Source organism: Panthera pardus, unplaced genomic scaffold, assembly GCF_024362965.1.
Source record: "Panthera pardus isolate Hobbes unplaced genomic scaffold, ASM2436296v1 HiC_scaffold_17, whole genome shotgun sequence".
Lineage (NCBI taxonomy): Eukaryota > Metazoa > Chordata > Mammalia > Carnivora > Felidae > Panthera > Panthera pardus.
This window is the reverse complement of record NW_026526732.1, coordinates 12376581-12389251: the sequence shown is the minus strand read 5'-3', so window position 1 is coordinate 12389251 and position 12671 is coordinate 12376581. Positions and strand designations below refer to the sequence as shown.

The window sequence follows — 12671 nt, the reverse complement described above, 5'->3', positions numbered from 1 at the left end:
GACCAGGCTGACGCTGGTGTCCAGGCACAATATTCCTGCTTAGCTTTTCTGCCCCCCTTGCTTTACCCTGCTTCCCTCACCCTTCTTCTGAGAACACTCAATACGGCACTTTCATAAAAATTCTCATCTCAGTCCCTAATTCCAGGAAATCAGACCTAACACAGAAGAGTATTAGTTAAGTAGAAAAATATGTCCACAGGGTTCTCAAATATAGGGCAATATTCAACAGAAATAACATCCTCACTATCTGATTTCAAAACACACAAAGGCATGAAAAAATGGCTTTCTTACATGAATCCACCCATTTTACGAAGATCAAGATTACTTCACAAAGAAGTCAAGGCCTCAATAGCTGTCAGCAAGGATGGCTGAAAGCTTCTAAAATGTGGTCCTCAAAGGTCAGGCATGGATGCCTCAAGTCGTGACCTTTTCTTTATAATGTCACGGGTATATCGTCGTTAATTCTTCTAAAATTGTATTGACAATATACTTTAAATCTGTCCCATACAGGGGTAACTTGCTCCACACGCAGTACTCCTAATAGGCAAAATTAGATATAAACTATATGAAAGTCTTAAAAATTAAAATGTGTATCAGGATATACCAACTTAGTCCATAAATAGTTGTTTATAATCAGAATAACAGTGACCTTCCACTGACTGCCTCCAAATGCATTACTTCACATTACTTCTCAAAACAATCCTTCAAGGGTGACATGACTGCCCCAGTTTGGGATATATTAAAATTCAGCCTATTGACCTGACCGAGTTCTTGTCATTAGGGACACTGGAATTCCAGTACATCTAGTTTCCTTTAAAATACCTCTAGGGGCACCTGGGTGGCTCAGTCGGTTAAGCATCGTCTGACTTCAACTCAGGTCGTGATCCTGCAGTGCATGAGTTTGAGCCCAGCATCCGGCTTTTGCGCAGAGCCCGCTGCAGACCCTCTGTCTCCCTCTCTCTCTCTCCGCCCCCGCCCTGCTTGCACTTGCTCTCTTTCAAAAATAAAAATTAAAAAAAGCATATAAAAAAATACTTCTGTTTATTCCGCCAGAGTATGCTGCCTCTATCACATTAATCAAACGAGCCCATTGCAATTCTCATTTTCTATCCAAGCGACCTACCTAGGTTTGAGGATAGCATAGTGGTTAAGACCCAAAGCCTATCCATTCTGTTGGGAGTATGTTAGATTAGAAGCCCCATGACCAAAATTTTAAAAAGAAAAAAAAAATGACACAGAATTTTGAGGGTCTAGCTAATAGCTTAGTATTTCTCAAATTTGATTAATGTGCAGATCGGCTCAAAAAAATTACTGTAGAACTCCAGAAATACGTGGATTCTTCAGGGTTTAAAAATGTCAGCTTGAAAAACTTAAATAAGCTTTATTTGCTCATGGAAGCATTTTTCAATTGTGAATCTGCACCGTAAAACATTTTGTCTTGTAATTGGTAAAATAATTTTATGAACTCAATAGTGAAATGAAAATACAAAATTTTAAAAATTCTGACTTAACTCTATTCACTAAAAACTCCAGAAGTTTAAGAAACACTAGAGTAAGTCAATTTGACAAATTTTATGAATCTAACCTGGGAAGTTGCATTTTCTGTAGATAGAAAAGAATTTTGGGTTCAAATTTTGGGGCCTAGAGAAGTTAATAAAAATAATGAGTTTGACAAGAATTTAGGTCAACTATTCTGAACAGGATTATTCTAGTTCATGGAAGTAAAAGCCTTGCCTCGATTAAGTTGCTTTGTCTAAAGACCAATAACCAGGAGGGATTACAGATTCTCCAGAAAAATTCTAAGGTGGTATAAATACGTTCTTGAAATATCACAAAAGAAATTCTCGTATCTAATTCTCAGGGTTGGTTGAGAAGAAGTACTGACTTAGGAAACTTCTTTGAGCATCTATAGAGAATTAACCCCCCTCTCTGGACTCCCCAGCGAACCTGCCTGTACCTCTATTTTAGCACTTTTTTTCACTTGTGTTATGAGTTATTTGTGTTTATGACTTTCTCCTCTTGTATTCAGAAAGGTTTAGCCATAGGGTTAGGCTTGTGCCATTATTTTACCTTCTCTAGAAGATTCTTCTCCTTTCTTAAGAAAATAAAATTTTTTTTTTATTTGTTCAGTGCAACCATCCATCAGTCAAATGTTTTCTGGCTTTCCTCAGAATATTCCCGATCTGCTAAATAGTACAACTACTTCAGAGCAGCAGAGAATTCTCTTAGAACCAAAATTTAATCATTTGATTTACTATTTTCCTTTATCATAATACAGTCTCTCTCCTCTTTGATAGCTGTTTTCCTAGATTACAAATAAATTCCTTGCATGTAATATTTATAACATGATGAAAAGCATCTCAAGAAAACTGCTATGAATATGTTTAATTTGTCAAAAAGCAAACATTCCTCAATAAAGTGAACCAAAAACATAGCTAGTTTTTTTTCAAATAATAAATATTTTCATGAGGCCTTAATCCTTGAGGAAAGAACATTACCTAACTGCATGTGTATCTTACCGCAAAATCAAGGATAAGGTTGATAACAACCTCTAAAAATGCCCTCAACTAAGTAACTAAAACAAAGAAAAACTTTCCATTAAAAAGATTCTAAAATCCACCTTAAGAAACACTTGGTAAAATTTAAATAGCTTCAAGATTCTGGACTGTGGTCAGAACCCTAAGTATAAAAGCCTAAAAGTAAAGATCTTTGTTTCTGATACATTGGGGTCCTACACTATTCAAAATGTTATATACACTCATATGTGCATTATGAGAAGAAAGAAAGCTATATGGTCAACTGGTTTTCTTCATTACAATGGCCATCTGTTCTAGGATAGAAAATACCTGAAAGCACAAATAAATTAAACCTGATGATGACCTATAACACATCTCCAGTCATTGGGTCCTGTCTGGGATCTAACAGGATCTATTATTTTGGAAGAAACCATTTACAATGTCTGAAAACTTGAGATGCTAAAGGGAGGTGGTACTGAGAATGAGTTTTCTGAGCCTGACTTAGAAAAAGCTGAAAACTATTATAGGAGGGAAGAAGGACTGAATTCCTACAGTCACCCCAAAGCTCAGTTAACTGTGGTGGACAACACGGCCGAGGAAGTGGATGGTGGTAGCAGAGACTATGGAGACTTCTCAGACCACGCTTCAAGATGGACAAGGAGGGCTAACACTACTGGTTGGGGCCCCATTCTAAATATATCATCTCGATCCAAAAAACCATATAATACAATTTTTTTTCATGCTACTTTCCTTAATGAATCTCAAATGAAACTTTATACGACTTTATTCTTGAGAGTTTCGGCAAGCAAGAAGAAATCTGTTCCTCGCCAGCTGTAAACTCCCTGATGGCAGACTCCATGTCTGACGGTGCTCCTATCCCTTTCATCTTTCAGGCATCACCAACCGCCCCCTCCGCCCCCGCCCCAGCCTAGCCTGGCCTTTCCACTCAATACACATCCGACAAAGAAATAGACGAGTTTCTATAATATATATCCTATAGTAACTCATCCAGTAGTAGTTTTGCTAAAACAGACACCACTTTATTGATTTTTATTTTTGGCAGAGAAACTCTGTTTCTGTAATTAGCATGTAATAGTAACAGTCTTGTTTAATATCCAACTATTTTCCACAGATGATTAATCACAAGTAACACTGCCAAAACAGGATCTCTTAAAAATGTGGAAAGAGGAGGACCGAAGAGGGCGGTGGAGGAAGACCACCCCTGGCTCACCTCATCCATGGACACAACAGATAACAGGTACATCCGTGTGACTAACCCTAAATAGGACCTGACGACAGCAGAACAGATCTTGCAGCTAATCACAGCGGAGGCAACACTGGAAACGGGAGGAGGAACAGAGCTGTGGTTGGGAACCAAACCCCCAGTGACACTGACCACAGGAGAGAGCAGGGACAAGGGAGATCACACCGGACACCAGATACCCCAGCACAGGGAACACAAGCACCCACTGCATCTGGCCTTGAAAACCAGCGACGCTTAACTTAGGGAGCTTTTAAAATCAGCGGGGCTTAACTCTGGGTACCTTAAAAATCAGTGGGATTAACTCCAGGAGAGCAAGAGGACATAGGAAACTGAGTCCCCACCCTTAAAGAGCCAGCATATTAAACAGCTCCACCCAAGCACAGCACAACACCAGGAGCTTGAGAAGTGCCCATGGAATATGTGCAGGAGATTTACTTACGAATCTCAAACGTGCACTAGAGGGGCAGGGGTCTTCAGAAGACCTCCCCGAGAACAAAGCGCTGGCAAACACCATTTCTCATCCCTGCTCTTGGCCTAGCTAGCCAGACTTTTGCGGGAACCAGCACGAACACTCCCCACCTGTCTAGCTAGTGCTGTACCCCGTCCCCTCGTGTGCTCCTGTGGACTGGCCCCATCTAACCTGCCCGCCGTGGCAGGCATCCCTCCAAAGCGGCTCCTGCCCTGCCACACACTGCAAGCAGCCCTGGCAGGGCTCGGGGCCACTCCAAAAGTGCCACCTGCCCCGGGGAGAGGGAGAGGAAAGCCCACGCAGCACGGCGTCCAGCTGCAGTAGCTGAGCCTTTTCGCTGGCTACGCAGGGACAGAGCCTTGCCATTCAGTGGGCCCGCAGCTGCGGCAGAGGCTGACTGCAAACACCTAGTCTGATCACTGACTTTACCCACCTACAAGCCCAGGTAATCCTCAGACAGGCACCTCAAGAGCACAAGGACCAAACGCTGTCCAACACACCCACAGCACACGAAAGTGGGTCACTGCAGCTGACTGGGCTGAAGACAAACGTGGCTCAGCCACGATAGCACGGTGCATGCCGTCCACATAGGAGACGCCCCTGGAGCACCTGCTTCTGGTGCCCAGGGCGCACTGTGCTACAGGGCATCACATGACCTCTTCTATGCAAGGCCACTTCTTTCAAGGCTGGGAGATGTAGCTGACTTCCCTAATACACAAAAACAAAGTTAGACAGAAACAAAGAGTCAGGAGTGTGTCCCAAATGAAAGAACAGGACAAAAATCACAGCAAAGGAGCTAAATGAGCAAAGATAAGCAAAATGCCTGATAAAAAAATAAGAGGAATGGTCATAAAGATACTGGACTTGAAAAAAGAATGGATAAAATAAGAACTTCAACAAAGAGAAAATGTAAAACAGAACCAGAGATGGGGAACTCAATAAGTAGAATTAAAAAAACACACTAGAAGGAACCAACAGCAGATCAGGGGAGGCAGAAGAATGGATCAGTGATCCAGAAGATGGGGCAATGGAAAGCAATTAAGCTGAACAGCAAAACAAAAAAAGAATAAAAAATGAGAGCATGTTAAGGAACTCAGAGACATCATCAACTGTATTAACAACTGCATCGTAGGGATCCTAGGAGGAGAAAATATAAAAAGGCAGAACTCTTATTTGAAAAAATAACAGCTGAAACACCTTGCCTAACCCAGAAAAGGAAAGAGACATCTGGATCCAGAAAGCACAGAAAACCCCTAACAAGATTAACCCAAGGATGTCCACACCAAGGCACAAAATAATTAAAATGTAAAAAAAGTAACAATAGAGAATTTTAAAAGTAGCATGAGAAAACACAGTTACATACAAGGGAAATCCCATAAGGCTTTGGGCAGATACATTCAAAGTGCTGAAAGGAAAAAACCTGCAAGCGGGGATACTATCCAGCAGGATTTTTATTCAGAATTGAAGATGAGATAAGGAGTTTCCCCAAACAAACATTAAAAGAGATCATCGCCACTAAAACATCCTTATAGGAAGTGTTAAAGGGACTTGAGGGGAAAGGAAAGGCCATAACTAGAAGAAGTTATGAAAGGAAAAAAAACTTCACAGATAAAAGCAAACTTCTAATAAATGTAGATTAATCATTTAAGAAAGTATGGAGGTTTAAATACAAAAGTAGTAAAATCAATTATATGTACCAAACTCAGCCAAGGGATTTCACATTTTACAACATAAAAAGATGTAAAATATGATATCACATACATAAGACACGGACAGGGTAAGTAAAAATTTCGTGCTTTTAAAATATGTTCAAACTTAAGCAACCATAACTTCATACAGACTTCTATACACATTAAGATATACATGAACCTAATGGTAACCACAAATCAAAAACCTGTAATAGATATACAACAAATAAAGATAAAGAAATTCAGGCATAACACTAAAGAAAGCCATCAAACCACAAGGGAAGAGAGCAAGAGAAGAAGAAAGGAATAGAGAACTATAAAAACATACTGTGTATGTGCATTACACCATACACAAAAATAAACTCAAACTAAAAACCTAAATGTGAGACCAAAACCATAAAACCCCTAGAAGATAACATAGGCAATAATCTCTCTGACATAGCCATATTTTTCTACATATGACTCCAGAGGCAAGGGAAACAAAAGCAAAAATAAACTATCGGGACTACACCAAAATAAAAAGCTTTTGCACAGCAAAGGAAACCATCAACAAAACAAAAAGCAACCTATTAAATGGGAGAAGATATTTGCAAATGACAGATCTGATAAAGGGTTAGTATCCAAGTTATACAAAGAACTTACACAACTCAACACCGAAGAATTCAATAAAAAAAAAATGCACAGAGGACTTGAGTAAACATTTTTTCCTAAGACGACATCCAGATGGCCAACAGACACATGAAAAGAGGCTCAACATCAAGAAAATGCAAATCAAAACCACAATGAGACATCACCTTGTATGTGTCAGAATGGCTAGAATCAAAAAGACACGAAATAACAAATGTGGGTGAGATTGTGGAGAATAAGGAACCCTTGTGCCCTGTTGGGAGAAATGTAAATTGGTGCAACTACCGTGGAAAACAATTTGGACATTTTTCAAAAACTTAAAAATAGAAATACCATATGATCCAGTAATATGACCACTAGTATTTACCCAAAAAAACACAAGAACACTAATTTGAAAAGATATATACACCCCTATTTATAGCAGTTATTATTTACAACAACCAAGATATGGCAGTAATCCAAGTGTCCATTTATAGATGAATGGATAAAGAAGATGTGGTACATATGCATGCATGTATACATGTACACACACACACACACACACACACACACACACACACACACACACACAAGGAATATTACTCAGCCATAAAATAAGAATGAGATCTTGCCTTTTGTAATAACATGGATGGACCTAGAGTGTATATGCTAAGTGGAATATGTCAGGGAAAGACAAATACCATGATTTCAATTACATATGGAATCCAAAAAACAAAACAAACGAACAAATAAGACACAAAGAAACAAACAAACCTAAAACCAGACTTAACCCCAGAGAACAAACTGGTGGTTGCCAGAGGGAAGGAGGGTGAGAAGATGGGTAAAATAAATACAACTTCCAGTTATAAAATAAGTCATTGGGCACCTGGGTGTCTCAGTCGATTGAGCATCCAATTCTTGATTTCAGCTCAGGCTGTGATCTCACAGTTCGTGGGATCGAGCCCCGTGTCGGGCTCTGTGCTGACAGTGTGGAACCTGCTTGGGATTCTCTTTCTCCCTCTCTCTCTGTCCCTCTCCCGCTCGCATGTGCACGCTCTCTCTCTGTCTCTCTGTCTCTCTCTCTCTCTCTCTCTCTCTCACACACACACACACACACACACACACACACGCGCTCTCTCTCTCAAAGTAAATATTTTTTTTTTAAACGTTTTTATTTTTGAGACAGAGAGAGACAGAGCATGAACGGGGGAGGGTCACAGAGAGAGGGAGACACAGAATCTGAAACAGGCTCCAGGCTCTGAGCTGTCAGCACAGAGCCCGACGCGGGGCTCGAACTCATGGACCGTGAGATCATGACCTGAGCCGAAGTCGGACACTCAACCGACCAAGCCACCCAGGCGCCCCTCAAAGTAAATAAATTTTTATTTACTGTGTGAGCACTCAGGAATGTAGAAAATTTTGGATCAATATGTTGCACAAGTGAAACTGACATAACACTGTATGTTAATTGCACTTCAAATAAAAAAAGGTGGAAAAAAATTCATGATAAAAAAATGTTTGAGGTAACTTGAATTTAGAAATCTATGCAGAAATCACAAAACGAACACTGATTTCTTTTTCTGAAGATGAGGTGACCATACAACTTATCTTCCATCCTAGAATACTTTTAAGAGTACGAGGTGATAATACCACCACCACCAGGGCAGCATGGGTAAACCTAGACATTTGGTCACTGTAAAAGGGAGAAAAATGAGGACAAGAACTATTCACACATTGTGATTTTTCTTATTCAGGAGAGATAAACAGTACAGTTTGCATGGAAGTGAAGATTAGATCCTAGAGATAATTTCCTATGACACATTCTCAGATGAACAAAGATTTACAAATAAACAGAAACTCACCTCTGGTTTAGGGACAAAAGCCCGACCCGGAATGGTCAAGATGTGCTGAACGTTGCAGAGGTACTGGGCCATAACAGAAAGGCGACTGCGCTGTTTGCTTCCTGTACTGGCTGTAAGTCTCTATGGGACAAAAAGGAATTTTTAGCAAATAATTAATCCAGTCTGATTAGACGGAATGCAGCCAACATCCTATTATCTGTGGACACTAGATGGAGTGTTGAGATAAATTTTAAAACTATAGGCTATCTGACACATGATACACAGGCAGCATGGGGAACATTTTCCTCCAATATCAGCAGAAGCAAACCTAGGAAATGTGAATTATATCCTATATAATGCACTCAAAAATCCAGTAAGAAAACTTCCCTATCACTGGATGCTGGGGATTTTCAAACCACTGTTACATTATGTAGAAGAAGGTCCTATATGAAACAAATATCAGTCTATATTTGATGAATGAAGAAATTAGTAAGCATAATTAAGAACTAAAAAGACTTATTTAATTTTATGAATTACCAAAATATATGAAGGAACATTTTCAATAGTGTGCTTTTCTTTATTTAAATCTAATAAGACTTAGGGTCGCCTGGGTGGCCCAGTCGGTTAAGCGGCCGACTTCGGCTCAGGTCATGATCCCACGGTCTAGGAGTGAGAGCCCTATGTCAGGCTCAGTGCTGACAGCTCAGAGCCCGGAGTCTGCTTCAGATTCTGTGTCTCCGGGTCTCTCTGCCCCTCCCCCATTTACACTCTGTCTCTTTCGCTCTCAAACATAAACATTAAAAAAATCTTTTAATCTAATAAAACTTTGAATATTCAGAACTCTTGGAGAGTGTTCTTTTGTTTTTGCAAAAACCAGGAATTTCATCTTTTAAGAACCTAAACAATTTTAAAACGAGGTGTATCTAAATTTTTTTTTTTAATGTTTTATTTATTTTTGAGACAGAGAATGAGCAGGGGAAGGGCAGAGAGAGAGGGAGACACAGAATCCGAAGCAGGCTCCAGGCTCTGAGCTGTCAGCACAGAGCCCAACGCGGGGCTTGAACTCAGTAACCACGAGATCATGACCTGAGCCGAAGTCGGACGCTTAACCGACTGAGCCACCCAGGCGCCCCAAAACCAGGTATATCTAAATTAACTCATAATTGCAATGCAATTTCAACCAAAATCTCAAGGGATGTTTGGAAGGAAATTTACATTAAATTCCCTAAAATTTTATATGGAAAGACAAAGGGCCCAGGATAGCCAGAAAGCTCCTGAAGAACATCAACATGGGGCAGGCTGGGGCAGACTCACCCCACCAGACATCAAAATTAAGGCCAAGAATGGCATTGCTCTAGGCACAGACCAACAGAACAACGGCCTTGGAAACAGACCCAAGCACATGTGGATGTTTGCTGTGTGACAGATGTAAGGCAGCAACCACTAATAGAAGAAGGATGGGCCACTCAATCTGTGATATTGGTAGAAGTAGGTATATCTACAGGAGAAAAGAGTAACTCCCCATCTCGTACCATAACCAAAAATAAATTCCAAGTGCATTCACAAAAAATAAAGAGCAAAACTTTAAAATTTTTATAAGTATTTATTACTCCATGCTAGGCAAAAATTTCTTGAAGATGCAGATGCAAAAGCAAAAGCCATAAGAGACTGATCTTTTACTCTATTAAAATTTAAAACTTCCATAATAAAAAAAACACTATAAACATAAGTCACAGAGAGAAGGTATTTGAAACTCCTTTGACAAAGGATTAGTGTTCAAAACATAGGAGAACTCCTACACATCAGTAACCGAAAGATAAACAATAGAAAATATGCTAAGAAATACACTAAGAGCACCCAGATGAACCATAACCATGAACTATGCTCAACCATATTACAAATTAAGGACATACACATTTCAGCTATAATGAGATAAGCTTTCCTATCCACAAAATGAACAAAATTTCAACAACAACAACAAAAAGAGCCTGGCAGAACCTAGAATTGGTGAATATATGGAGCCAGAGGAACCCCCACCTACCGCTAGGGAGAACAGGTACACGCACTCTGCATTACAATTTGGCAAAATATACCGGAGAGCCGAAGCGGAGGACACCCTCATGACCCTTTAGGTCTACCTTCAGGACGTGTCCTAGAGAACAGTACATATACTTCCACAAGGAAATACCGTGGAAGAATGTTCCCTACCACATCATACGTGCATAGCGTCAAAAATGGTGAAAAAAACATAAAGGCCCATCAACAGGAATGAATAAGCAAACTGTGGTAATTTTGACAATGGAACACTAAGTAACAGTTAAAATGAGTAAGAAGGTGTTACCAGCACAGATCCCAAAATAGAGCAGAAAATAATGAAGTAGCAGAAAACATGTGGAGTATGACTCCATGCATATAAGAACTTCAAAACATTACCCCTCATTGTTTCCTGTGTGTGAACATATATGTATCTGCAAAACACATGCATGGGAATGATGAGTATCAATTCTGAGTACAACTCACAGGAGAGAAAGAAAGGGGGCAGAAGAGGGTTTTAAGAATATCTGTAACATTTTATTTCTTAAAAAAATAAAAATAAAAATATGGCAATATGTTAAGATTAGACATAACTGAGTGGAGGATGAAAAAAAATGAGGCACACTGACTTTTAAAAAATGTATCCTGCTTCTCTATGTTCTTAGAGTTTACTGGATACTCTGAGCCTCTTCTAAGCGATACAGGGTCAGCCTTACAAACGCCAATGGCTGCTGGATTAATCGCGGAGTTGAGCACGTCGGCCGTGTGCCACACCACTAAATGAATGAGTGTTTACCGCACTGCGTTTTGTCTTCTTGCTTCACTGTCATGTGCAGATCCCTAAAATTCCCTATTATTTGCTACTTCTGACCTGTTTGGACACGAAAACCACATAATTTGGCTCGCGAGAGCTTTGCCTTACGTAGGTTTTAAAACTGAGATGCTCGGGGCGCCTGGGTGGCTCGGTCGGTTAAGCATCCGACTTTGGTTCAAGTCATGATCTCACAGTTTGTGGGTTCGAGGCCCACCTCAAGCTCTGTGCTGTCACCCGGGAACCTGCTTCAGATGCTGTGTCTCCCTCTCTCTCTGCCCCTCCCCTGCTTGTGCTCTGTCTCACTCTCGAAAACAAACGAACGTTAAAAAAAAATTATTAAACTGAGATGCTCAGAAAATTTCCTGTGGGGAAAGTAATAGATTTCGTAGCATCTGTTTTGTTACTCAGAAGCCATCCCTCCACCTCATCCCTCTTTTTAAATTACCTGGCTCTGGTCTATATTTAGACAGTTGAAGTGACTGGGAGGCCCAGTTCAGGATAAGTGATAGGCTGCTACAATATAAATGACAAAGCAAATTGTTCCTTAGTAAACTGTAAAACCAAGAAATGCAGATATTCAAGCAAAAAAAAAAAAAAAAAAAGACAAACACCAGAAGCACGTATTTAAAGAATAAGCTTATGGATCAAAGGGTCGAAAATATTTCTAGTTCCTCACGAATTTCTTTTGGAGCTTAAATGTACCATTGCCATGAAAGTAAAAACTTCAAAGTGCACTGCACAACCGGCACAATTCAAAGCAGTTGTGTAAAACTAAAATCTAGCGTGAACTTAATCCCAAAATAAAAAAAAAATAAACCAGGGGTGCCTGGTTGGCTCAGTCAGTTGAGCTCTGACTTCACCTCAGGTCATGACCTCACAGTTTAGGAGATCGAGCCCCACATAGGGCTCTCTGCTGTCAGTGCAGAGCCCGCCTCGGATCCTTTTGTACCCCTCTCTCTCAACCCCTCCCCCCAACTCTCTCTCTCTCTCAAAAATAAATGAACATTAAAGAAAGTCTGCATATGAAAATTAGTATTTACGCTGGATTGTTTTCCAATATTTTACCTTGTATCTCAAAGGTGTTCTCGCTGATGAATTCAACAAAATTTTAAAAATCACTTTAACCAAAGAGCAAACCAGTGAGGCACAGAGGGTAAACGAATTGGACGTGGAGGCATGCTTAAGTATATTTCACTCAGGGTGCTAGGTAGGCCTCCACTCCTGCCAGTAAAGCCTGACCCCTCAACTTGACCCATCCAAACTTTGCAGGAAATACACCTAGGCTGTGGAGATGAAAATGTGTGGATAACACACCTGAATTCAGAAGAAAGCAGCACACTCATTACGGAAAAATTCAAGCCACACAACAGAAAGCTCTGCAAAAGGTTTCGTTAAAAACTGGCACAAGAGGGGCACCTGTGTGGCTCAGCTGTTTAAGC

General features: G+C 40.2%; 1 protein-coding gene across 1 annotated transcript in view; it reads right to left on the bottom strand.

Annotated features, from left to right (window-relative positions):
• Positions 1–12671, bottom strand: part of TFB1M (transcription factor B1, mitochondrial) — a 64872-nt gene that overhangs the window by 21133 nt on the left and 31068 nt on the right. Inside the window, exon 5 of the mRNA XM_019412651.2 lies at positions 8406–8525. Coding sequence (XP_019268196.2) covers positions 8406–8525 — 120 coding nt within the window. The remainder of the gene's footprint in view (positions 1–8405; positions 8526–12671) is intronic.